At 71.3% G+C, this 26,737-nt stretch overlaps 1 protein-coding gene across 3 annotated transcripts in view; it reads right to left on the bottom strand.

Moving 5' to 3' along the window:
* Positions 1-24,918, bottom strand: part of PRDM16 (PR/SET domain 16) — a gene marked incomplete at both ends in the record, with an annotated part of 195,200 nt that extends 170,282 nt beyond the window's left edge. For all 3 annotated transcript variants that reach the window (XM_084243700.1, XM_084243702.1, XM_084243701.1), the window contains one exon: positions 24,882-24,918. In XM_084243700.1, coding sequence (XP_084099826.1) covers positions 24,882-24,918 — 37 coding nt within the window. The remainder of the gene's footprint in view (positions 1-24,881) is intronic.
* Between the last annotated feature and the right edge of the window lie 1,819 nt (positions 24,919-26,737).

Below are 26,737 nucleotides of genomic sequence, written 5' to 3'. Positions count from 1 at the left end.
CAAGGAGGGGCCCTCCGGGGCGAGTTCCCGCCTCCTGCCGCTCCGTGCAGGCCCAGCGACAGGGGAGGAGAGTCCCTGTCCTCCCGGCCTCCTGCCGCTCTCCCGGTCCAACGCCTCCGGTGCCAGCCATTCCAGAACATTCCGTCCTGCCCAGCCTCTGCCCCCACACACCGGCTGCCTTTCCTTCCGGTGGACCCGCCCCTCGTTCACGCCTTCAAAGGGCACTTATCGAGTGCCTGCGGGTACCAGAAACGGCCAGAAGCCAGGGTCAGGGTCCTCCAGGCTGGGGAGGAGTCCACCGAGGGGCAGAGAGCCAGGCCTGGGAGTCCTGGTGGCCAGACCCATGCCTGGGACCCGAGGGTGACCCAAAGTTCTCGCCTGCCAGGCCTGGCTCCCAGCCTGGTCTCTCTGCCCATGGCTTCTGGAGGAAGCCTGGACACCCACCCGCCTGGGCCCCAGACAGGCGCCAGCAGGTAGCCAGGCAGACCCGCCCAGGTGCGGAGGCCGTTGTCTGCTACCATCCTCAGCCTGGACCTCAGGCCCCCGCGGAGCTCCTGCTGCCGGAGGGGCCCGCACTGCTGGCTCCCAGCCCCCCAGAGCTGTCCATCAGGCCCTCCCAGCCAGGAGGGGTGGCGCTCACACAGAGCACACCGTGGCTCTGCACTGGCCAGCCTGATGCTCAGAGACTTCTGCCTTCCAGCACCTTCCAGCATCTTCTAGCACTTTCTAGCGCCCTCCAGCAAGGACAGCTGTCCCTGGGCTGTCACTGCGCAGCCCGGCCCGCCTCGGGCGACCACCTCCCAGGCCCCCACAAAGCCGCTTGTTAGCTGGTGTTCCGAGGAGACCGGAAGGGGGAGGGCGAGCACTTAGCTCTGAGCCTCGCTGTTCTCAACAGACCTCGGGGGACCCTGTCTCCGTGGGGTCCCCCATTCAGCACTGACCCCAGGAGCTGTGTGTTGTCAACAGACCTTCACAGGCCAAGGAGCAGACTTGGGAGGAGGAAGGCAATTTGTTTGTGAATTTTGCCCTTTGTTATGGAAAGCTGTTGGGTTTTAAAAAATTGTAAGGGCTTGAAGGGCTAGCTCCCGGGGCAGCCGCCCTGCGGATGGGGGAGTCTGCCTATGTGTTTATTTCTTTTTAAAAAAACATACAGAATTGATGTTAAGTAGCCGTATGCAAATTTCCTGGGGCCTGTTGATTTTGTTCTCTTGAAATCTTATTGAAAAGGCTCAACCCCACAAAAATGAGAAAAATTGAGCTCTCCAGTCAAGCCTGATTCCCAAGCACGGCCCTCAGGTGCAGGCTGCTCCGGCCCCTCGGGCTCCAAAGGAAATGCTCCCGCTAATTGCTGACGCACCCCAGCGCCTGCCCACGGCACCCGGCACCCCGTGAGGGTTTCTGGCTCCACCCTGGGCACTCCTGCGGCCCGCTTTCTGGGGTACATTAGCATGCCATGACTGCGACACCCCGAAAGGCGGGTGGGGCCACGAGGATCCTGGGGACAGTGTAGTTTCGGGTTACCTGGCATCCGCCTTTTCACCCCCAAGTTTGTGCGATGACCCCGGCCCCGGGCCCATAGGATGAGGTTGGGTTTGGAGAAGGGTCTTTAAAGAGGTGATTGGGGCGAAATGAGGTCAGCAGCTGGACCCTAATCCCACAGGACTGGGCTTCCCATCAGCAGGGGTCGGGGCGACCCTGTGAGGACTGGAGCAGGCGTGTCCACGCCCCGGAGGGGGCCTTGGGAGGCCCCGCCCGCACCCCACCTTGGAGCCAAGCGTACCCCAGCCCGCGGTGCTTTCACTGCCCCATCTCCGCCGCCCTGCTCCCTCCAGCTGCGGTGTGGGCGCTCGAGGCCTCGGGCCCTGGCGGGCGCGCCTGCGCTCACATCACCCAGCAGGGGGGACGGAGGCTCCCATGGGCCCGGGACGATCTGAAGAAGCCACGCGCCGTGCACAGTCAAGCCACCGCCCAGCCACACGCAGGCAGAGAGAGGGCAGAGGCCAGCCAGGACCAGCTCTGGCCGCCCCCACCAGGCCCTGCCATCCACGTGTCCCTGCTCTGCCCACTGAGAAGGTCAGGACAGGTCCCAGCAGGCCCTGGAGGACACGTGACCCTGGGCGGTCAGCTGCACGGTCCACCCTGCAGCAGAGCCCGCTCCCAGCACCGCCCGACACTCATCTGGGTGTGGATCCAGCCCTGCCTGGGTGGGTGGAGCCTGAAGGCCCGGGCTGGGGTGGGGGGCGGGAGGGGGTCCCACCCCCCAGAGGCCTCTGCAGCCACGGCCGCAGCCTCAGGCATCAGCTCCCCGCTGGGCGCGGTCTAGGCGGCATCGCCCTGCTGGGGGGGCCCTGGGCCCAGACTCCCCGGAGACCCGTGGGGCGGCCCCAGGCGGGCGGGACTTGCGGGGCCTCGGCCCTGCCCCTCTGCTTGGGTCGCGTCTGTGAAGTGGGCACCTGGTGGGGTCTCCCCCACAACAGGCTGCGGCCCCGAAGGGCTCCCAGGGCCCGAGGCTGGGATGCCCTCTCCCCAACTACCTGCTTGTGGGGCACGTGCTAACACCCTTGGAAAGCCCCCCTGAGCCACCCTCCTGCCCCCCGAGGGTGCTGGGCGAGGGGCGCGCCAGCAGGAGGGCCCCTGGGCTGTGGAGCGAGTGGGTGGTGACTCTGGAAGATTCGGGGTCTCCAAGCTGCACCCCTTCTCCGGCTCAGGCTGCCGGGGCCGCGTGCGGCCTGCCCTGTGACCAGCCCCCGAGCCTCTCCGGCCCGCGCCGGGACCCGCACCCCCAGCCGGCCTCAGGTGGAGCCCTCCCCACCAGACGCACACCCCAAGGTGCCAGCACAGCCGCTCCCTGACACGCTGCTCACGCCGCCGGGGCGGCCCCCCATTCAGCACAGATAAGCCCCTTTAGAAACGAGGGGGGACTTAATTCAGCGGCTGAGTGACAGCGCGAAGATTTATCCGCTGCCCAGACAATGCCGCGCTGGAGCTTTAATCTCCCCCAGACAATGGGCTGCCTCTAGGCCGGGCTCCGCGTTTCCCACGATGCGGTGATTAGCCGAGGTGCGCTGGCCCGGAGCCACCCCGCTCCGAGCAGGAGCGTCGGGAGTGTGGGCGCGCCCCCTCCGGCCAGCACGGCGCAGCCCCCTCGCCCACTGTCCAGCCCGGGACCTCCCCGCAGCGGGACCCCGCGGTCCTGGCCCTTCACGGGCGCCTTGGCCGGGCGGGAAGCGCCAAGGTCACCTGAGAGAGCCCCGCCCCTTCCCGGGGCGCCTCCTCACGTGGGGGCTTCCAGCCAGTGACTCAGTGACCGGTGGAGTCCATGCCCCACCCCGCCTCCGGGGGCCCTGCTGCCTGGGGATGTCCGGGCCCAGCAGGCCACTGGCCGTGCTGCCAGCCAAGGCATCCCTCCCTCCCACCCGAAGGGCCAAAGAGCCACCGTGAGGACACTGGCTGTGTCCTCCCCAGCAAGTATCTCCCCAGCAAGTATCACAGGGGGCGCCCCCATAAGTGGGGTGCAGGGGGCTTGGTGGCGGCGGGTCCGGATGGGCCGGCCCACCGGTGTCTACAGCCATGTGGGCTCCAGACCTTCCGCCTCCCCAGGCCGGGCCGGCCCTGGGCCCTGCTCCTGCCCGCGGGATGCTGGCCTCTGCTTTTCCGGGCCGCGTGCCGGGGCACCCCCAGTGCAGGCCACGTGGCTGACCTCCACTTCCCTAAGCCACACAGGCCGTGGTGTCAGGGGGCCTGAGCGCGGACGTCCCTGAGCACGCCCTGCCGGGCTCGGGGGGGCAAGGACCAGGCCCCCCGTGGCCACAGAGGCCGAGGAGCAGCCCCACAGGGACGCCTGCCACAGCCAGCCCGGCCCGGCTCAGGCCTGCGCTGCAAAGACCAGGCCGCAGAGCCGCTGAGTGTGTCCATCCGCCCGGCCTCACGGCACCTCCTCCCGCCCGATGCAAAGGCACATGGCCCAGGATGGGGGGCAGTCAGGAGCATCCACTGGCCCTTGGAGCCCTGGGGTGGGGCCCAAGCTCCTGCCACCTGGAGTCCAGCTGGGCCTGTTCACCACCCCCCAACCCCTAGCTCAGGGACAGGGAGACCCTCTGCCTCCTCCTTGGCCTCCTAGATCCTTGGGCCACTCAGCGGCGTTTGCTGAGGGCGTCTGGGGGCCGCTCTGGACACCGACGGGACACTCCCTGACATCCGGCAGGCAAGCCAGGTGGGCTGCCTCCCGGGGGACAGGAAGCCAGGACCTGCAGGGCTGGGGGGGCTCCAGGGGCACCTGCCTGGCCCTGGGTCCGGGCGCCCCCTCCCCAGCCGCTGTCCTCCCTGGAGTCCCCAGCCTGGCCGATGGGGCCTGGCAGGCTCCGCGTGTCTCTAGGGTGGGCAGAGGCCCCGAGGCCGCAGAAGGGGCTCGTCTCCTGGAAGCACACGCCTCTTACACGCAGCCCCAGGCCCGGCTGCGCTGGCCAGGCCGCATGAGGTAGGCCGGGTGCCGCGAAAGCTGTGAGTGACCTGGGGGGCCTGGGGACCCCAGCCCCCGAGACCTGGCTCCTCCCCACTAGTGGAAGGACTTGGGGGCACAGGTGTGACTGGGGCAAACCCATTCCAGAGCAGTCACCCCAGCCAAGGGCGCCCCCACACATCCAGGAGCCTGCCCGCGGGAGGGGCGCCGTGAGGGAGGCAGGCAGCTCTCAGCCCTGCGTGTGGATGGGCAGGCCCCAGAGCCTGCAGGGGTGCCAGGCGCCCACCTGGTGGTGTGGGGTGCCCCAGCGATGGCAGCAAGTGAAGGGGGCATCTCCCCACAGCCCCTGGTGCCAGGGACGCTCAGCAGACCCCAAGGTGCTCCTCCCCTCCCCTGAGCCGCGCAGGGTGCCCAGCACTCGGCATGGGGGTCCCAGAGGTTCTCCCTGCCCGCCATGGGGCCCGATGGGGCCTGTGCAGGGGTGAGGGCGGGGGCTCCTGCGGGCCACATCAATCATGGCTCGGGCCTTGGGGAGAGACGGGTCCTGCCCAGCCCACCCACAGGTGTCCACGGGACGCTGGTACAGAGGACAGCCTTCGTCTAGCCCTGCCGGTGCCCAGCGGCAGCCCCAGCCCGTCCTGGAGACGAGGAGACATGCCCTTCCGGGCAGACGGGCCTCACCCCACGCCCTGGGCCTCCCCCATGACCCAGCCACTCCGGCCGCTGCCCCGATCGCTCGTGGCTTGCTCAGGAAACAGGACTGTGGCCCAGTGCGGCCCGGCCACAGGGTGAGCGGCTCCTCCAGGAGCTTCTGGGGAACCGGGTCTCCTGGGGAAGGGGCGCGAGGGGAGGGCCAGGCTAGAGAAGGGCCTGGGCTGCCCACTGGGGACTGGCCAGTGGCCCGAGAGAGCCTCTGCCCGCCCTCCAGGCCAGTCCAAGCACAGGCCAGCCGGGAGACCGAGGACGACGGAGTCACGGCGCCCGCGCTCTCCGGCTACTCACCGCCCCGTGGGGCTTGTGCCAGGGCCCAGCCGGTGTCCTGCTGCGGGCAGGGAGGCCCGCGCGAGCTGCCCAGGTGGTGGTGGAGGTGGCTGCGAGGCCTGCTGGCAGGAGGCGCGGGCCGGGAAAGAGGAAGCGGCGCGGGGACGCCTGGCCCTGCCTCCGCCCTGAGGTCTGGGGCCTAAACGCAGACCCACCCCCGTGACCTCACCCCCAGCCAGGGCGGTCCCGGCAGCCCCTGGGGCACATGGGGGTGAGCCCGGGTCTGGGGGCTCGGGCTGAAGAGGTGGTGGGGACCCTGGGAGCCAGGGAGGGAGGCCAGGGAGGGAGCCCCGGGAGGGGCACAGCCGTGCAGACCCTTCCCCTCCGGGGTCTGGGCCCCAGCCCAGCCCAGCGCACACCCCGCGGGCGGCCTGGCGGTGAGAGCAGCAGGCAGGGCCGGCGCTGCAGGGTGGGCTGAGCCAGGCCCACCGGCCCCCTGGGGCGGGGCTGACACTCCCCCGGCGGGTCCTAGTGCAACCTCATGCCCCTCTAAGACGCGATGGGGCCTCATTTTAAGCGCAGACCAGGCATGGGGAGCAGGTGGGCACCCCCAGCCCAGCAGCACCCTGAGCAGGGGCGCCAACCCCTACACTGCCGAGTGGCTGATGCACCCATGAGTCCCCCCGACCCCTTGGAGAACCCCGAGGCCAGGCCGGCCGCCGAGGCCCTGTTCTCCCGGCCGAGGCTGCCCACCGTGGTAGCCGTCTGGACAGGGGGCCGAGGCCTGCTGGCCGCCGCTGACCCCCGCTGACCCCGACACGCCAGCGGTGGAAGCGGGCCCTGGCCCGACGTGCGGCCTCCACGCTGCCCGGCCCCGCCAGCTCGCACCCGGCCTCAGTTCACTTCCCGGAGCCGGCCGCGACATCGCCGGACGGGGCCTCCCGCCTCCCGGGACAGCGGGGCCTCCTGGCCGGGAGGCCGAGGCAGGGTCATCGGCCCAGGTTGTAGAGCCTGGTCCCGAGGCCCTAGCTGGGCGTCTCACTTCCTCTGCTTTCCCCCAAGCCCCAGCCTCTTCCGAGGGGGCCTCCGGGCGGCCAGTGGAGGGGACTCAGGCCCCCCCCGACCCCAAGGCAGGACTGCAGCCCCCCACCCGTCACGCAGGCAGACCGGGCAGCGGGAGACCCCGGCCCGCGCTAGCCCTCCCGCCGCCCGCCGCGGCAGCCCCGGCCCACACTGTCCTCCCAGGGCCCGGCCACCCGGGCTTGGCCGGGGGACGGGAGGGATCAGCCTCCCCCCACCCCAGCTTTTGTCTCAGCGGACACGGAAAAGCCCCCACGGAAATTCCTCTGGGCCAAAGTGCTTTGTCACGGACTCGGAGGGGCCGGGCCTCTGGGCCCCAGGCGGGAGGGGCAGGCGGGAAGCCCCGGGCCCGGGACTCTCCTGGAGAACCCCCGGGGACCCCGCGGTGCCTGCCAGGCTCTCACCACGGGGCTACTCCCCGCCTCGCTGCCCCGGCAGAGGGGGCGCTGGCTCCGTCCGAAGGCCCGTCGCTCAGGCTGAGTCCACAGGCGGCACTGGGGGCGGAGGGGGCCACCCGCCGTCTCGCCGCGCCGGCACCCCCAACGCGCCCCGTCACCGGCACGGAAGTCACCGCCCGGCACGGCTCGTGCCCCGCGGGGGACAGCGGACCCTGGCCTCCAGGGTCACGCCGGGGGCACGGGCCGAGGAGGCCCGTCTGCTCGCCCCCACGGCTCCCCTGACGGGCCTGATCCCGAGATGGGGGTGCAGGGCCCCCCAGTTGCGCAACATTTGTGTATGTGCAAATGGTCTGTTCTGAGAACTTGGGGCCAGCCCAGAACCTCTCAGATCTCAGATGCCCCAGGACAGCTGCAAAGGCAGGGGGAGCCTCAGGTGCTCCCCGCTCTGGACCCCCACCCCACTCTGGGCCCCCCGGCCCTGGGCCCCGCTCGCCTGCGCCTGGAGTGCCAGCCTGGTGCCCTGACCACCCCCTCCCCCGCGGCGCCACTGCACGGCGCCCGCCCCCCCCTGCACACCTGGGCTTGGTTTCTAGGTCAGAGCAGCCACAGACCGCGCTGGCTGCGGCCACCGCTTCCCCAGACCAAGGTCACGGCCAGAGCCACCACTTCTCCTCGGCACTTCCTGGAACACGGCGGCCGACCGCAGGACGCAGAAGTGCACACGCCGCCGCGGCCCTCTCCAATCCTCAGCGCTCCGGGAAATTCACCAAGAACCCCTCCCTGCCCACCTGCCCCTGCTTGGGCCCCTGGGACTCTGAGACCCCTATCCCGTCCCCACACTGTGGGGTCTGTCCCCAGGGGGCACCACAAAGGTAGGCCGAGCCCCGCCCCTGACCCCCAGCCTGGTCCCTGCCCCTGACCCCCAGTCTGGTCCCTGCCCCTGACCCCCAGTCTGGTCCCTGCCCCTGACCCGCCACCCTGGGCTCAGACCTCTGCCAGGTGTGCTGGGGCCGCTCGGCTGGGGGACGCCCTGCGAGATGGGCGCGTGGCCTACTGCTTGGCCAGCACAGCCCCGACGGCCTTCGGGGGACGACCCGGATAATGTGACGAGACCACCAGGCCCTGGTCATCTACCTTGAGGTGCTGAGACCAGACAAGCTGGGGCCTCCGCCGGCTTCCTGGGCCGGGAAGGTCTTGCTGGAGGCTCCCTGGTACCCTTGGACGCGTGGAGACAGCGCAGGCCCCCACCCTAGCGTGTGGGGGGCCCCTAGGCCTTCGTGCTGCTCCTGGCCACCCGAGCGCGCCCCGGCTCTATGCATGCAGCACTTTTCACCCCGAAATAAACACGGCTCCCAAGTGAAGCCCCAGCCCCTGCCCCTCCAAGGCCCAGCGCCCTGCACACCTCCCTGCCCTGCACATGGGCGGGCCCTGCCGGGGCGGGGTGCAGGCGGCCCACCCCTTGCTCATGGCGGGTGGCCCGTCCTGCACAGCAGGGGCCGCCGGGAGGTGCCAGCACCCAAGAGGCCAGGACCATGGCCTTGCCCAGCAACTCCTTTATGTCCCAACCAGCACTCCCAGAGCCAGCACCCCCGGCCCACCATCACCCCGACCTCAGCAGCCTCTCCCCACTGCCCCGCCGATGCTGCCTGTGTGCAGGACCCCGGGATGGGCATACCCCCGTCTCAGTGACACGCAAGGCTCCTGGGGCCCGGGCGTGGCCGGGCATCCACGGTCGTCGCCCCGCCTAGAGCTGTGGGGTGGCCTGTGGGAGCCTGCGGTCAGGCTGGGCATACCCGGGTACCATGCACCCCGCCGCTGGCACCTGAGGGGGGCAGGTGCAGGCTCTCCCGCAGCCTCCTGCCTCCTCACGCGCCCTCGCCGTCCGTCCAGTCACGGCTCCTCTGCCCTGGCTCCCTCATGCGTTGGGAGGAAGGCGCCAGCCCAGCCCGAGTGTGGGGCCCAGCCCTGTGCACCCGTGGGCCCATCCCTCAGAGGCCAGGCCGGCGGGGCCGGGGCAGGAGGCACAGGCCTGCTGAGTGCCGGCTCGGGCTGGGCTTGCGGGTGGAGCCCTGGAGCCTTCCCCAGGTGTCTGCCTTCGGGGGGACACGTAGACCCCAGGGTCTGGGCAGCAGGACCGGTGCTGCCTCCTCAGGAGGTCCCAGCTGCCCGGCTCGCTCCTCAGGACGCTGTGGGGCTGGGGGTGGGTGCTGAACCCCAGGCCCCGACAGCTCTGGCATGGGGCGAGACGCTGCCCTCTCACTCGCCTAGCTGCACTGACGGAGGGAGCGCAGGGGGCACCCTGAGTCCCCGCACGCGGCTGCACCCACAGCCAGGGGGGCAGGAGCCACAGCTGAGGCCCACGGCTGGAGCTGGAGGCCACGGTCACCAGTATGTCGGCGAGGGCACAGTCTCCCCCGCAGAGGCACACAGCCGGGCATATGGCCCTGGGGGGCCAGCCTGAGCCCCGCAGCGTGTCCTGCCGACAGGCGCTGGGCCCCGTCTAGTGCCCTGGGCTCAGACTAGCCACGGGGGCAGTTCCTGGGAGGCCAGCGGAGGTGGGAGCAGCTGGGGGCGTGAGGGCCCACCTTTCAGAGAGCACGGTTCGTTCCGGGCCCCCAGGGGAGCCACGTCGGCCGCCAAGGAGGGGGCAGAACGCTGCGGGGTCCCGCAGGCCCCGTGGACACAGGTGGTGTGACCAGTGCTCCAGCACTGCTGGGCATGCATGGGGGTCGCCGGGGTTCTGAGCTGGAGACCCCCCCGACCCCACGCAGCAGGAAAGCAGCCTTGGCTGGCCCGGCCCTCACGCAGGTGACCTCGTGCGAGGACAGCAGGCCCGGACACCGTGCTGACCAGGGGCCACAGGCTGCTCGACTTCTGGGCAGAACCTCCCCAATGTCCCTTCGCACTGAATGAGGGGTGTCCTGCGAGCACCCCACTCTCTCCCTACCGAGGGCCTGGCTCTGCAGACACACCCGGCCCCCTTGGGGAGGCCAGCGGGCTTTGCTTTGGCTTCAGGGTTGTTCTAGGGGCGCAGGCCCAGGCCCACGTCACGTGGGGGCTCCGAGCACGGCGGGTTGCCCGCGGGGTGGGGGGCACTTGTGGCCCGGGTCAGGCGGCCGGGCGGGCAGAGAGCGGGGCGAGCATCCGGGGAAGGCCCAGCCAGACGGGCAGAGCGAGAGGACAGCGGCGTCACGGGGCTGGGAAGGGCGGGCCCAGAGTTTGGTCTCCTCTGCTCACTGCAGGGGAGGCCGGCCCAGCGCGCCCCGGACGCGCCCCCCTCCCGGGAGACTGATTTGTCAAGACCAGAGGCTCCTCCAAAGGCATCTCAAGGTTGTTTTTGAAAAAGAAAAAAAAACAAGTGAGGATGGGCACTCTGGGGCGCTCGGGGGCGCTCGGGGGCGCTCGGGGGCACGCGCACGGCGGGGCCGCGGGCGGGAGAGGGAGGCGGCCGGCGCGGGCTGGGGTCTGGCGTCCGGGCGCAGGGTCTGGAAGGGCGCGGGGCCTTCCTGCCTGGAGAGCTCGTGGGCAAACAAAGAAATCCACGTTGGCTGAAATCTCCTCCGATGATCTCAAAACTCCCTCCCACAAACCAAGTAATGTGAATTTCCTCATTTGGGGCTGAGCTGCCTGCCAAGCGCCAGGCAGGGCCCTTGACCTGACCCCGATGTGGACAGCGGTTCCCGAGAGCGGCAGGCTGGCCGGGCGGGGCCGCGGGGGGCGGGGGGCGCGGGCTCCTGCGCGGAGGAGACACTGGGGGCGCCCCGTCCCGACCTCCTGCCACCAGAGGACCCCTCCCCTCCCCTCCTCGGGGACACGCGCCGCCCGCACCCCTCACCTCCAGAGGAAGGGCTCGCGGGGTGCCAGGAGCCCCAGGGCAGCGCCAGGTGGGCCTCAGGGCCGGCCTCTGGGTCTCCCCTTCCCGCTTCCTCTCTCCCCCTCCCGCGCCTCGGAGGTGAGTGATACCATGTTTAGATTGCGGAATTCCATCACTTAATTGCTTCACTACTGGAAATTTCAGGAGGGTTCTCGTTTTTCACAGAAATCTCCAGGGGCGAGCATATTTCTGCAGCTCTTTCGCCTAATTAGCAGCGTGCTTCACAAACTAAACACATAAATAAGGCAGCCCCGGCGGCCTAAGCCCGGAGCCCCCCATTTGCTCCCCGATCGAGGCCTCCCCGCAGAGAACCTGGTTCCGCGTCCACCCAGTAGGTCACAGGTGGGGGCGGCCCTGGCCCCGGCCCCCGTGGGGTCCCCGCGCCTGACACTCGGCCCTGGAGAGAACGGACGTGGCCGGCCCAGGCTCGGGGCCCGCGCGGCCCCAGTCACTCAGCGAGATAAGCCCCAACTGGTCCCTCTTGACCCTCCGCTTCCAAATAGGACCAAAGTGTCCAGATGACAGTGGATGTGACGAGGCTGGTGGGCAGCAGGCCAGCGGGAAGAGGCCCTGGAGAGGTCCAGGGCTCCAGGCCTTTCTGCCCGAGGGGTTAGGGGTGTAGGAGACGCCTGGCGGGGCGGGGGGTCTGGGAGGCCCCCCACCGTCCCCCGCCCCCACCCCAGGGGCCAGGGAGAATCGCCGGGGCCAGCACAGGCCGCCCTGACCTGCGACCCCCCCACTGCAGGGCTGCTTGGGCAGGCGACTTGGAGTTGATAAAGACCCCGCGAACCCTGGGCCCGCCCAGCAGCCCATCCGACGGCCCAGCCCCCAAGGCCACCGTGACCTTCAACGAGGGCCCTGGAGGCCAGCCCCTGTGGACACACCAAGGTAGAAGGGCCAGGACCGGCCCTGCAGTGCGGAAGGGGCAGGCGCGGGCAGCTGAGCCCAACCTGGGTAACGTCCACACGTGGGGGCGCCGCTCAGGGCCCGAGGGGCTGCTGGCCATGCCCTGCCCCCGGGTTCCCACATGCCTTGGGGGAGTCCTGACCGAGGGCTCCTGCTGCCTGTGTGCCCCGTGACCCTGGAAACAGCTCCCAGAGGCCGGAGGAGAGTGGGCACTGCCCTGGGCTCCAGGCAGGCCAGACCCCGCCCCCCGGAGGAGGCACGCGCAGCCCCTCGTCGCCCCAGAACGCTAACCTGCCAGGTAGCCTCGTCCAAGGGCCGGGTGGCCCTGACCCTCGAGAAGAGGCCCCATCACTGGCCCCACACCCACACGAGGGGCCCCTGCCGAGGCCGTGTCCAGCGTTCCGGGCTTCATTCTGGCAGGCTGGCGGCAGGGCGCCGGTCCGCGGCCTCGGGCCGCCCGCCAACAGGGTGATTTGGGCACACAGGGAGCACCCGCCCGGGGGCCCGGCGGCACGTGACTCACAAGGGACCCCCAAGCGCCTGGGCCGGCTCCCTCGTCTCCCCAGTCTGCGCAGCGGCCCAGGGCCGAAGCGCGGCAGACGTGGCCGGGGCGAGGGCAGAAGGGACGGCGCCTCCTGGCTCCAGTGTCCGGGCCAGCGGCCTGCACTCAACTGCACCTCAAATTTCGGTGACAAAACGGCGCAGAGAGCAGCCGCTCTGCGGAGGCTGGGGAGCTCTCTTGGCTGTGCCCCCTCACCCCGGCATTCCGCGCCTCCCAGGGGGGCAGATAATCCCACAAAGGGCCTCCTGCCAGAGGCTGGGCAGGAGAGGGCTCCCCGGCCCTGGGGCTTTGACTCTGCAGCCCGGCTTCACGGGAACCTCCCAGCTGGGCCCCCGGGTTCAGATCAAATGTCCCTTTGAAAGGGCCAGGGGGGACCCCACGCCCCGCTCCTGGGTCTGCATGACACCAGATCCAGCTGTCCTGCCCCGACGCGGGAGGGGGGGCCACATGCCCGGTCTGTGGGGACCGCCGTGCCCGCCGAGGGGAGGGCAGAGCCCGGTCCTTCTCCCGCGGGGCCACAGGCGGTGCTGGACTCCCAGCCCCTTCCACCGTGTGGGGCCCGGGGCCGGCGACGGCACCGCTGAGGGTCCCTTGCTCCGCAGCAGGGCACGCCTGGTGTCTGCCACCAGCCCCTAAGCCGTCGGTGACTAAAACCGGAAGCTGGTTCGCGGCACGTGGCCAGGTCTGCGCACACGCAGAGGCCTGCAGCCTGCATGTCCACTGCACTGTGGGCCTGCCCGTGCGTCTTGCACTGGCGTGTGTGTGCGTGTGTGCATGACACGCATGTACAGGCTTACTGTGGGGTGACCCTGCATCCCGTGTCCCCCAAGGGACTCCCTAGCATCCCCTGATGACAGCGAAGACAGTTCCAGCGTCAGGGCCAGGAGAAACAGCTCTCCCCTCCCGGCTTTGGGGTTTCCACTCTGCACCGCACACCCCAGAACAACCCTAGAGACCCCAGGAGCCAGGGTGGCACTCTAACCCTGGCGGGGGTCCGGCCCCTGCGGGGCTGCGGGGTGGCGGGCAGGGTGCCCGGGCAGGGTCCACTCCCCGAGGGACGTGGCAGGGGCTCCAGGCCCGCTGGAGGGAGTCGCCGGCCACCTGCGCCCCACTGTCCACCCGGGCTCCCCAGGCCCGATGCCCCATCGCGTGCCGGCCAGTCAGTTTCCTTCACTGTCCACCCCCTGAGATGCTGCTTCTGATGGGCCCGCTCGCCTGTAGCCACCTCCACCGCCCGAGACTGCCAGCTCCGTGCTCACAGCACCTGCCCACCGGGCGCAGGGAGCTCCAGAATCCGAAACAGCTGCTGATGGTGACAGCCCGGCCCGCAGACAGTGGCTGCGCGGGCTCAGCCCTCACCCCGGCCCGCCCCTCCCGGCACCCTGGGCTGGATGGGAATGTCCTAGAGGGGCTGCCCTGCAGCGGGGCGGGGGGGAGGGGAGGGCGGCGAGGATGAATGTGTGCACTGGGGGCCCTGACTCGCAGACCCTGCAGGCCACACCACTCCAGCTGCCCCCGGACTACTCAGGGCTTGGAGGGCACCAAGGCCCAGGTGGCCGGTGCTGCCTCCCCGGCAGGGGATGACCCACCCCTGAGGCCAGGATGAAGGTCTCAGGGATAGAAGGGCACTTGGCGCTGGCCCTCGGGCCTGCTCGCCATGACCAGGGGCGGGGTGGTCATCAGGGAGCCCAGGAGCCACCTGCACCCAGCCTCAGCCTGGAGGGGGTCCCCGGAGCACCCCTCTCTGCTTCTCCAGACCCAGGGCCTCTTGGCAATGGTCCTCAGAGCAAGCTGGGGTCCAGGGACCCCTGGGCTACCTGCAACTCTCCTGTCCATCTGACCGCAGCCAAGAGTGAGTCCAGCACAAGGCCAAGGGCCACCGCTGCCTGGTGGCCTCTCGCGAACCCCTGGGGCCTGACTGCCCCTGAGCCCACGGGGGCCAGCAAGTCTCCCTCATTGGCTCCACCACCGGAGACCACCCTGACGTGGGGACTGGACACTGGACCTGGACACCGCCGGTGCCCACGAGCAGCCCCCAGGGCTCGCTCCTGCAGTCGGGCCCACGGAAGCCGAGGGGGCAGAGCCCCCTGGGCCTGGGGTGAGGCAGCACGTGCCGCGCTCGGCTCCCGGAGCAGGCGCTGTGGACAGGCGCGAGGGCTCTGGCTGCACCAGGGGACGCCAGCAGGGGAGGTGCCACTGGCCTCAGGTACCTGCCAGGGGGTCACCTGGATTTGCATTGACAACTCAGTCAAGCGTTGAGGCCTGAGAAGGGAGGTGGATGGGACGCTGGCCCGAGCAGGGCCAGCACGTGGTCACCGTCTCCTGGATGCCCGCACCTGGCTGGGGTCAGTGCCTCGGCCCAGCGCAGCCACCGAGTGCTCCGTGTGCATCTGGCTCCGCGCTGTGGGCAGGGCAGGGCGTCCCCTGGGTCTGTGAGTGAAGAGCGAGAGCTTTGTGGGACCCTCCTGGCCCTCACAGCGGCCGGCGGTCACATGGGCTCCCAGGGGCTGGCCGGGGCCTGCTGGGGAAGGCTCCTCCGCCCGCCGGGCCCCCGCCCTGCCCCTTAGAAGCAGGAACCTAAACCCTGGGCCGGGGCGAAGAACGGGTCCTCTGGGAGGCTGCCAGCACTGGCCGCGGGCGGGTGGGCCTGGACCCCGGGCCCCGTCATTAGCAGACGAGATTCAATAGCAAACAGCAGCTCAGGGCTTTCTCCGGCAGCCCTGGAAGGTTAGGGTAACACCTTCCGTGGAGAGAAAGCTAAGACTCAGGGCCCCTCCGCTTTGCAATTCTGGTTCCCAGCCATGAAACAAGAGCCCCCCTTGGGCCAGCTATCTGCCCCCAGGATTTCTGAGCTCCCTTACTCTCCGGGGGTTCTGTAAGCCCTTTTGTCTGTGAGGACACGAGGCCCACGTGCCCCTCCCCGCCCCCCGGCGCTGCACCCCAGCATGCCACGCACAGGCTCCCTGGACGCGGGAGGGCCCGAGCTCCAGGCCGCAGGGCCCAGCCCCCCCCCCCCCGAAGCGCCAACCCATGGGTGTGTGGCAAAGTCAGAGCTCCCAGCCCAGGTGGACGTGGTCCTGCGAGGGCAGCCTGGCCCGAGGGCCAGGGAGACCGGACACAGGACACGTGGGAGGCCGGCCGGGAGGGCAAGGCTGGCACCGGGGCCTCGTCTGGGCTGCAGAGCCTGGCGGCGGCGGGTGTGTGGCTTCGGACGACGGGCGGCCAGCCGAGGCCTCGCCTGGCTTTGTCCAGGAGCAGGGGGCAGTGCCCAGATGTCTTAGTAGGTCTTACTTTTAAAGTGACGTCAAATCACTCCCGGGGAAAAATTGATCTGTCTCTGGAAGCTTTTCCTCTTGCTAACGTGATAAATAAATAATTAGCCACCTCGTTGGCCATGTCACGAAAGAAAAGGCCGGAGAGACAGGCCGAGACGGACGCGGGCCCGAGGACCAGCCGGCCGCCTGCCCGCCCGCCGGGCCGCGCGGCACCATTTGGGTCCTGTCAGTCACTGGCTGTAGGCGCAGCCCGGCCGGGAACTGAATCCCCTATTCAGAGAGGCACTCCCGGGCGTGTGATTGCAATTTAATATTTTCACACACAGACACATCATTATCTGGGAACCTGACACTGGCAGCATGGCTCTGCGATTTTTCAAGAGGGTCTAATTTTTCGAGATGTGAGCACGAGGGCCCAGGATTATCTAAACAGCCCCTCTCCCCTTTGTTTCTCGGGGAGCGGGTGTCAACATGCGGGGGGGCTCGGCGCCCCCTCCTGCAGCTCTCCCCTCTTCTCCCAGGACAGCCGGCCACCCCGCCCTAGGTGGAGACACGCGGGTGCGTGGACGGCGAGCGCTGCCCAAGCCCGGGCCGGACAGGGGGCTCGCCTGGCCTGCGGGCATGGCCCCGCACCCCGCATGGACCCCAGGGCCGTCCCGCACGGGCCTCCTCCTGGATCTGGGGTGCCCTGACCTCCGACGCACTCCCCAGTTCTCAAGTGGCCCCAAAGGCGCCGCTTTCCCGAGTCAGCCTGGGCTGATCTGCAAGGAAGGCTGGTTGCCGGGACCCACGGAGGCAGGTGTCCGTGGCGGGTCAGGTGGCGCAGCCGGTGGGAGCCCTGCCCCCAGGAGCCAGACACTCTCTGGGTCATTGCTCCTTCCAAAGGGCCCCCAGACCCCAGCTGGCGCCCACCTCCCCTGACACCCCAAGACGTGGCTGGGGCAGGCGTCTGGGAGGGGGGTGTGGTGGCCAGTGGCCCTCCTGGGCGGGGGCTGGCGCTGGGCGTGGGGTCGGCACAAGCCAGAGACGCTGCTGTCGAGCAGAGCAACGGCCCACCAGCCACGCAGCCCCGGGGCCGAGCCCAGACGGGCAGCGGGGAGCAAGCTCAGCTCGGGGGCCGGCGTCCTTCGGGCAGCACTGGGCGGCGTCCGGGCCGGCGGGCAGGGGTGGCAGGGGCGCGTGTGCAGGGTGGCGGGGTGGGAGAGCATGGCCGGCGCCTGGCCTCCGCGGGCTGCCGGCCCCGAGCACGCTGGCCCTCCCGGGGTCGCCATTTGGCTCCTCTGGTGAGCGTAATTTTCGGTCTTTGTTTAAATGTTTTATGGACCGACGTGACCGGGCCTCTAGGAAGGGGCCGTCACAGCCCATTGAGCAGACACAAATGTCTGAGTGTTTGGAAATGCATGCCCCTTCCCTCGGAGGCGCAGCCCGGGAGCGATGGGAGCCTATTATGTAAATCCATATTTCAGTGTGGTATCGACCGCAGCTCCTGAATATGGATACGGGATTAGCTGTGTCCCGGGAAAGCGTGCCGTCCGTGCCCGCTCCCGTCACGTGTCTGCCGGCCCTGCGCCGAGACACGGAGGCCCGGCCTGCCGGCCACCCGAGCACGGTGCCCACGGCCTGGCGGACGCTGAGCGCGCGCGGGCCAGGCTGCGCCGGCCTCCACGGGGCCCCTCCGCGATCCCCCCCTCGGCCTTTCCCTCTGCACACGGGCGGGGCGTGGGCTGGACCCGCCCCCCTGGGCCAGCAGAGGCCAGGCCAGGAAGCCCGGCTGTGCCCAGATGTGCCAGGCCTGCAGCCTGCATCTGGCTTTCTCCTCATCTGAGCAGCGTGGCCACGGAGGTCCGGGCCCCAAAACGCAGAGTCTGGTGGGCACACCTGCTCTTCCCGGGGGCAGCCTGGCCAGCACCCCGCAGCTCCTGCCCACAGGTGGGCGAGGGCCTGTAGCCAGGCAGCCCTCCATCGAGCCCAGCGGAGGGAGGGAGGGAGGGAGCTGCCCGGGCAGTGTAGACCCACGTGGCCAAGGCTGCCCCGCAGAGGCTGGAAGCAGGGGCACCTGGGCTTCTGCTGGGTGAGGGGGACGAGCTCAGACTGCACGGACGGCCAGCCTGGGGCGCAGCACCCTCGGCCTGACCGCAGACCCCTGGGCCCCCAATGGCCCCATAGAGGCTGGGAGGCTGAGCACCCACAAAACAGCCTCCCAGACAGACCAAAGAACAACCCAGACTGGGCCTGATCGCCTGTCGCCGTTCCGACTCACCCTCTCCGGGACCCCCCCAACACCATGCCGGCCTCCAGAACCTTCCATGCCTGCAGCCTTCCTGCTCGAGGTGGGGTGGAAAGTGGAGGCGCACACGCACACGCACACGCACACTCGCACCAAGTCAAAACTCACTTCTGTCTCCCGAGCCGCCTGTGCTTCCTCGGGCCTCCCAGAGGCGGTGGCGGGGCCGCGGTCCTGCCCCGGGCGCCCAGCCGGAGGGACGCCGGGTCCTGGCGGGTCCGAGCGCTGCGCGGAGGGCGAGGGCCAAGCCCAGCCCGTGCTCCGTCCCCGGGCGTCAGCCTGGGCCCAGCGAGGCCTCGGGAGCAGTGACGCAGGCCCCCCGCGCCGCCGTCCTCCTGAGCAGGGCCGTGGACAGGCCGCTACTTCTCGACGCGGCCGCTCTCCGAATGGAAAGCTGACCGCCGGCCGGAGGCACGGGGGCACTCGGGGGGGACAGGCTGGAGCCCCTCTGGAAGATGGGTCCCCACACCCGCCTGCAGCCACGGGGAGCAGGGGGGGACCTTAAGACCAACACACCGCCCTCGGCCCCCAGGGCAGTGAGCACGCATGGAACGGAACACTGCTGCCACCGGCCTGGACACACACGGGCGGGCCGGGAGGCCGAGGGGCAGGGCAGGCCGAGTCCTCACCGTGGCGAGACGTCAGCACGCAGCCGGGAAGGGTCAAGGACAGTGGCTGCCCCGGCCCTCTTCCACCTGACTGCCTTGTCTCTGGGCGGCGTCCATGGCGGGGTGGGGGGCGCAGAGACAGATCCCCAGAAGCAGCTGAGGCCTCACCAGGGATGGTGTCAGCACGGGGGACCACGTGGCCCTGCCTGTCCACCACGAGGCGGGAGCTCTGCAAGGCACAGCCCGCGCGCCCCTGCCCACCAGCCCCCAGAGCCGGCCAGCATCCTCGGCCAGCACCCAGGGCACGAGCCAGTTCCCTGAGGCCACGCTCCCTGCACACTCAGACACTCCCCTTCCCGCCTGGTGCCCAAGCGGAAGGGGGCACCTTTGAGAGCTGCCCCAGCCCCCGCGGCCTCCTGGGGTCCTTCGGGAACTGTGAGGCTCTGGGCCCTGCTGCCCGGGGTGGGGGTGGGGCAGGGCTGGTGCAGGGACTCCCTCCCGCTGGACGCTGGACGCTGGGCAGGGTGGAGGGAGGAGCGGCTGGGCTGGTCCCCCGACCTCACGAGGGGCAGGCTGGCAGGGAGGGCAGCCTCTGCTCCCGGAGGGTTAAGGGCGGCTCCGGCCGGCGCTGGACGCTGCAGTGCGGGGTTGGGAATGGCCCGTCGTGGATACGTGGCTCCCGAGATCGGGATATTGTGGGACCTTGTTTGGAGGAGATAAAATATTCACCAGGACCCAGCCATGTTTTAAAATGATTATAAATTATTTTAACAGTGTATTTGCAAAGGGTTATAAAAACAGCCATAATATATTTTTTTCCTTAGATTCTAGAATTACCAGTGTGACAGCTAATGCAATAATGATTTGTTTCAAATGCCAGTGTTTAAGCTGTATAAAGCTGATTTTATACATTTTTCCAGTAGGCCGCATTGTACTTAATGAAATTAAACACACCAATCGCGTTTGTCCCCAGGGGATGAGGAACTGAACACACCACTGGTTTATTTTTTTATTAAAATAAATTGCAGCCGGCAAGATGGACTAATTGCATACAGAATTGAAAAAGAAACATTCCATTGATATAATTAAGCCAATTTTCATGGACAGAAATAGTTATAGTGGATATAAAATAAGCAAAGCCTCCACCAGAACCCGACTTCCCTCCTTTTTTGCACAGAATGTTAACTATTAAACAAATATGTATCTGGGCGCCGCGGCCTCGCTGCCAGCTCGGGGCATTGTTCCGGGAGCCCCGCGAGGCCGTCGCCGGCCAGCCCGGCCACCTCCAGACCGCAGAGGATTTGCCTGCGCCCGAGAGGCCAGCGGCCAGAGCAGAAGAGGCCCCCCTCGCCCTGGGGCCCACCGCCGCTCAGGAGAGCCGGCCGCGCCGCAGGCCCAGAACGGCCACCGTGACCCTGGCCTTGGCCTTCCTGCCAGTGCCCAGGCTGCGCGCTGGCTCCTCCCCCCCAGGCTCAGGTCCCCCTCGGGCTCCACCTCCCTCAGGCTGCCTGGGGGAGGGGCCGCTCCCCTCCGGGGTGGGGTGGGGTGGGAGGGCGAGCCCAGGAGCCGGCACCCCCTGCATTTGCATTTGCCGCGGGGGTGGGGGGTGGGGGGTGGGGGCGTGCAGCCCAGGCTGTCCCTGGTGCGCACCTCACCTGCCCGGGGAGTCAGGCAGGGCCAGGCGGGCAGCCGAGAGCAGCGCACGGCCAGCCGGGCTCCCGCGCAGGCAGAGGGCGGCCCTCACCTGTGCCCGGCACAGACCTGCTCGGCCGGCGCCGGCCTTAGAAAGTGCTTAAACCCCACACGTTAAAAGAAATCCCGCGGAATTAACTGCGGCCTGCGGAGCTCTGGGGGGAGGCGCCGGGGGAAGCCTTGGAGGCCTCCGGCTGACGAGCCCCCGGAGAAGAGCCCCCGAGAAGCCCCGCGCCCTCCCGCGTGACCTCGGAGGCCTCTCTGAGCCTGGGGTTCCTTACACCTGAGAGTGGCAGCCAGGGCACACCCCACCCTCTCTCTCGCAGGGCAGGGGCGGGAGGCTCCTCTGAGGGAACCTCTCCCAGGCCTGCCCCTGCAGCCCCTCTAGCACCCTCGCTCCCCGCGGCAGGAGCCGCTCTGGCCCCGGAGCCGCCTCCCGGGACCCGGACCCCTGCTGTGGCCCAGGGAGCCAGGGGCACCATCCAGGCGGCCTCCCTGGCGGCCCCACCCACCCCCACACAGACCCAGGCTCCGCTGCGTCCTTCCGTCTCTCTGGGCAGCGGCCCGAGCCCCCGAGGGACAGGGGTCTGCAGCCTGAGGGGCTGAACAGGGTTCCGGGACTGGGCTCGGGTGGGGGCCTGCCCTCCTCCGTCCAGAGAGCCGGGACTCCTGGGGCCACGGCGGCCCTGGGGCAGGACCGGCTGCTCCCGCCGGGCTGGGGTCAAGGGCGCAGGCGGCAGCCGCCAGAATCGGAGGCAGCACAGACGCCGCGGGCTGGGGCTGCTGGAGCAGTAGCTGGTGCGACTCTGCGCTGAGAAGAGGGAGCGGCTGGACTCGGGGCGCCAGGGGCCTGACCGCCCGGCTGGGGCCGCTCCCCCACCGCCAGCCCCGAGGGCCGCCCCCTGCTCCCTCCGCAGCCCCTTCCCGCCAGCGCTTCCAGGCGCTTCCAGGCCCCGCGCCCGCGGCAGCTGCGGCTCCCAAGACTTGTTACTCGGTTTGATTCAAAACCCGATCGATTGTATTTAATGCTATTTGATGCTATTTGAAATTTTAAAACGAAATTATTCAAAAGATTTTTAATCCTGGATAATTTTTGTTGAAACTAATTATGCGTCACCTTAATTACCAGCCCCAGCCCCTCCAAGGATCCCTAATTGCCTCCTAATTGAATGTAACAGGGGGCTAATCGCCTACCTCGGCCCGGGGAGCTGGCGCCCTCCCCGGGGGCCTGGGGGAGGCCCCGGCAGCCCCACCGGTGGCACCTGACCTCTCAACAGAAATGGCCCCTGCCTTGCCCTGAGCTCTGCCCAGAAGGGGGGCAAGGAGCCAGGTGGACGCCTGGGGGGACAGGAGGGTCAGCCCAGCCCGTACCTGCCACCCACAGGGAAGCAGGGCGGTGTGTTGGGGGCCGGCGTTTGGGGACCCTGGGGCCGCCTGCGTCCATCCCCAGGGAGGCTGCCAGAGGTCACCCCCAGAGCACACCTGCACCCCTCCCCCGGGGCCTGGCTCCCTGGCGGGCAGGTCTTTGGAGGAGGCAGAGGCTGCAGACAGCCGCGTGCTGCCCCAGCACCTGGCCCTGGCGGCCAGCCCTGCACCCCGCCCCTCCACCTCAGCCTCCAGTTTTCGCCCGAAGCGGGCAAGACGCTCAACTCCAGCAGGGCTTCCCTGGGCTCCGCAGCCCTCCCGGGCGCGGGGCGAGACGCTGGCATCCCAGCTCCCAGGAGGGGCACCGAGAGGTGGAAGTGACAGACCACTCTGCGGGGCGGGCCGGCGGAGAGAAGGGACAAGCTGGCGGCTCCCCACCCTGCCTCGCCACGCACATCGCCACCAACACACACGCACCAGACGGCCCAGTGCCCGGGCGGCAGAGGGACGCCCTCGCCCTGCCCGGGCCCAGGGCTGGGCAGCAGTTGTCAAGAGGCCTGGGGACGAGGGGGCTGTCACCCACGGGGCTCGAGCCTCAGGGGTGGCTCTGGCAGGACCCTGGCTGAAGACAGGTTCTGGGAAACACCTGCCCCCAGAGGAACTCTGGTGGTGCTTCCCCCCAGCTGTGCTGCCCCCCACCTGCCCCCGGCTCACAACAGAGGAGAAACACGGAGCTTTGCCGGATGTGTTCTTCTGAAACACGGGGTGCGCACAGCCACTCCCCAGGTCAGCTCTGCCCAGCCGGCATGAGGGAGGCCTGGGCCCGGCCCGCGCTCACGCTGCCCTGGGTTCCAGGCGCACGTTGAGGGGTGCTGGGGTGCCCTGCAGCCCAGGCCTGCATGCCCCGTGGCCTCTGTCCTGGAGGAGCCTGCCCCAGAGCCCCAGGTGCGCACCCCGAAGTGCAGCTATCTCAGCCAGCATGTAGGCCCGGCAGATGGGTCCCCTGGAATGGGATCCTGGGCAAACACAAACGAAATCACAGCCCCAGGTGTGCCCTCTGGGGCAGCCCCCCAACCGCTGAGTCCAGGGGTCACACCGGCCAGGCAGGTCGTCCTTCCAGGGCCAGCACAAGCTGCGTAGGCGCCAGGGCCCAATGCAAGGGCAGTGCTGAGCGGGCGGTGGGGTGACCTGCTCCCTCCCGCCTGCCCGCTGGCCTGGGCACTCGCCTGCTCCCTCGGGGAGTGGAGTCAGGTCCCCAGGGACGGCCACACCTGCCTGAAATACAGTCCTGGACACGAAATCCCTGCCGGCCATGCCCCTGCGGCCCGCCCGGCACCTCCTGGGGAGGCCTGATCTGGGGAGGCCGGCCCGGAGGGGCCAGGAGCCCCAGGGCTTTCTCCAGAGGCCCCAGCTGGGTCTGAGCCACAGATCGCCCGGGGCACTTTCTCACCAGCACTCCAGGAAGGGGGTGCACGGCTCCCCTGCCTCTGGGCCTGGTTGCCTGGCCTCGGCCTGAGCTGCAGGGCGCCGCCAGCCCCGGTCCTAGGTCCAGAGCGGAGCCGGGTCCAGGCCAGACCCACCTGGCGTGCAGCGGTTCAGCGGCCGGGCGCCCAGCGCCTGTGCTCCCCGGCGGACCCCGGCGCTCCCCGGCGGACCCCGGCCCTCCCGGCGCCGGCGCTCCGAGCAGTCCCGCTGCAGCGAAGGCCCAGCAGCCCCCGGCCACTCCCGCGCGCCCCGGCCCGCCCTAGGCGCGAGCCTGCGGCCGGCCGAGCCTCCGAGAAGGACGCGGGCCGGCGCGCCCCGCAGGCTCCCCGCGAACCCCGCGGGCACCGAGCGCGGCCCCCGCGCCGCAACGCGCCGGCCTCGTTCGCACCAAGAGGGACCAGAGGTCAGCGGAGGCGCCGAGGCCCGGCGGGGGCTGCGCGCCGGGGGGCCGGGAAGGGGCGCCGCGCCGAGGGGCCCCGCGGCCACGGCGGAGTCCAGGGCGCCCCGCGGGAGCCGGAGCTGCTTTTCCCCGCGGCCGACGACCCGCCGGGGCCGGGGCGCAGTCGGGCGGGGCCGGAGAGCCCCGCGGGGAGCCGCCCTCCGGGCCCCGCGCGGTCCGCGCCCGGTGCCGGTTCCTCTCGGCCGCGGCGGCGCTTCGAGGCCGGCGGGCGGGGTCCGGCGGGGCGCGCGGGAGGCCGGCGCGGGCGGGCGGGACCCGCGGGCGGCGCGAGGCCCGAGCCCGGCGGCCCCGGCGGGCGGGCGGCGCGGGACGCGGGGCGGCCGGGCCGGGCCGGGCCGGGCCGGGCCGGGGCGCGGGTCCCGCTCGGCGCGGCGCTCGCCGCTTCGCTGCAGCCGGGCCGGGCGGGCCGGGAGCGCCTCGCGCGCCGCCCCCACCTGCCCGCCCGGGGCTGCGCCGGGGCCCGCGGGCCTCGCGGCCGGGGCTGGCGCGGGCGGCGGGCGCGGCGGGCGCGCGGGCCGGGCGGGCGGGCGGGCGGCGGGCGCGCGGGGCCCGCGGCGAGGACCCGGCCGGCGGCGGGCGGCGCGCCCGGAGCCCGGGGCTCGGCCGGCGCGGAGCGAAAGAGAAAGTAAGGCCGGGACCGGGCGCCGTCCCGGGGGCCGCCGGGTCCCCCGGGCCTCGCGGCCGGGCCGGGCCGGGGCGCGCGCGGGGCCGGGCGGCGGGGCGCGGGCCCCGCGGGCGGGCGGCGGGGCCGGGGCGGCCGGCGGGCCGCGGGGCCGGGGGGCGCCGCCGCGCCGGGCCACCCGCCGCCCCGAACTTGGCGGCCGCGCGCGGGGCTCGGGAAAGCGGCTCCATGTTGCCCCCGCGGCGGCGCCGTCCCGCCACGGCCGCGCCCCGCCTGCGCCGCGGGCCCGGGGGGCGCCGGCCCGCGCCCCCGCCTGCGCCCCGCCCGGCCGGGGTCCCCTGCCCGCGCGGCCGGGCGCGGAGGCGGAGCTCTAGCGCCCACTACTCCAGGCGCCGGAGCATGACGGGCCCCGGCGCGGAGACAGAGGGAGCGCGCGAGCGAGGCGGAAAAGTTGCTCTCCCTCTCGCCAACTTTTCGCTAACTTTCGCTTTTCGCTCCCCTCCACCCCCGGCCCTCCCCCTCGGCCCCCCTCCCCGGCCCCCACCGCGCGCCTCGGGTTCCCGGGCCCGAGCGCCGGGCGGGGGGAGGGGGTTCGGCGAGGAGGGGGCCGGCGCCTTCGGGGAGCGCGCGGCCCGGCGCCCCGAGCCTCCGCGCCGAGCCCGGCCGCCCCGGGGCGCGGGAGGCGGAGCGGCCCCCGGGCCACGCGGCCGCGCCGGGGGCCGGGCGCCCGGGGCGCGCCCGCCGCGCCCCGACGCGCACCCCTGGCCCGGGCGCCCCGGCCCCGCGGCCCCGGCCCGGCGGCGCGGCGCGGCCGAGCGCGGGAGACTCACTTTTGGCTAGCTTCCGCGCCCTCGCCTTGGATCGCATGGTGCCGGCGCGCGGAATCTCTCTCCGCCTCCCCGAGTCCAGAAGCAGCCGCACACTATCTTCATCTCCCCAGCATTGTCAGTTTGGACACCTTCGCACATGCGCACAGAGCGCTCAATCTGACACCCCTCGCCGGGGCCAAAAAAACTTTGCAATGTATTCATCATCCTCATCGTCGCGCCGCGCCGCCTCGGCGCGGGATTGGGGGGCCCTCCGCGGCCGGCCCGGGCTTCCCCGCGCCCGTCTCCCCCCGCCCCGCCCTCCGCCCCCCTCGCGGCGCGGCGCGGCCCTGGCCCTTTAAGAGACTCCGCGCGCGGCGCGCCCGCCCGGGGCCCGCACCCCGACACTTTAAAAGGACCCAGGTGGCCCCGGAGGCGAGGCGCCGGCCCCCCAGCCCGCCCCCGCGCCGGGGCCGCGCGGCCGCCGCGTCCCCCGCGCGCCTCCCCGGCCGGCCGCGCCCCCCGCTCCACGCGGGCCGGAGGGTCCCCGCGGCCCGAGGGCGCCGCGCCCCGCCCGCCCGCCCGCCCGCCCGCGCGCCCCCCGCGCGCGCCCCGGCCCGCCGCGCGCCGTCGCCGGAGCGCCCCGCCGCCGCCCGCGAACCCCGCTCCTCCGAAGCCCCCGCCGCGCCCCGCGCCCCGCGGCCCCGGCCCCGCCCGCGCCCGCGCCCGGGCTCGCGGCCCCAGACAACGGCGCGGGCGCCCCGGCCCCGCCCGCGCCCGCCGCCCGCAGCCCGAGCGCGCCGAGAGGAGCCGCGGGGCGCGGCGCGGGGCGCGGGGCGCGGGGCCGGGCGGGCGGGCGGCGGCGGCGCAGAGGCAGCGCCCCACACCAGGCCGAGCCCGGCGCCCGCCGCGGCCCCAGGTGAGTCCCCCGCGGGGCGGCCCCGCCCCGGCGCCCGCCGGCCGCCGCGCAGGTGGAGGCGCGGGGCGCGAGGGTCTGCGGCCGCCGGCCCGGCCCGCACGCCCGTCGCCCGCCGAGGGTCCGGGCCGGCGCGCGCGGGGCTCTCGCGGCCGGCGGGGTGGCGGGGACCCCGCGCCCGCTGCGCTCGGACCCTGACAGCGCTTGGACGCCGAGGGAGGCGCTGACCCCTCGCCCTTCGGAGCGCGCGGCTGCCGCCCGCCGCTCGGGCCGCGGTCGCCCCGGGCCCCGGCGGGCGCCGGCCCCTCGCGCGGGGCGCCCGGGCGGCCCCCTCCCCTCTGCTGTGCGGCGGGAGCGGAGCCCCCTCCGGGGCTCCCTTCGGAAGGACCCCACGTTGCCTTGAGTTGAAGGAGGTGACGCGGCACCAGCTTCGGAGCCCAGCCCAGCCCTGGGGTCGGCGGAGGCGCCTTGCGGGAGGCACACGGCCCGCGCCACCCCAGAGCAACCAACGCGGGGCGGCGCGGGCCGGCGGGAGGGAGCCCGCGTGGGGCGCTGGGCCTTGGGCTGCTGGTCCTGAGCCGGGGCCGCCGGGGCCACCTCCCGGCGGGACGGAGCCCCGCGCGCTCCCACCGCGCACCCGCCCTGCGCCCCTAACCAGGCGCTGGCGGAGGACGTCCTGCCGCGCCCGCGCGCCCAAGGCGGCACCTCGGCTGTTTCCGGCTCAGGTGAGTGTTGCCCCCTCGAGCCCAGTGCCCGCCGCCCAGCCTCACTGCCCTCCTGCCGGCTGGCGGCCGCCCCAGCTCCGTGCAGGAAACTCGGGGCTCAGCCGGGCCTGGGCGGTGCTGCCCGGCTCCGCGGCTCGGTGGGGAGCCCCACTGGGGGCCAGGGCATTGCTGCCTCTGGGGGCTCAGGGGCCCAGGGTGTCGCTGGGAGGAGAGGGAGCTCACCAGCCTATTCTGGCCCA

The sequence above is a fragment of the Talpa europaea genome (assembly GCF_964194135.1).
Source record: "Talpa europaea genome assembly, chromosome: 9".
Taxonomy (NCBI): Eukaryota; Metazoa; Chordata; class Mammalia; order Eulipotyphla; family Talpidae; genus Talpa; species Talpa europaea.
The sequence above is the reverse complement of the archived record's forward strand: the minus strand, read 5'-3'. Positions and strand labels throughout refer to the sequence as shown.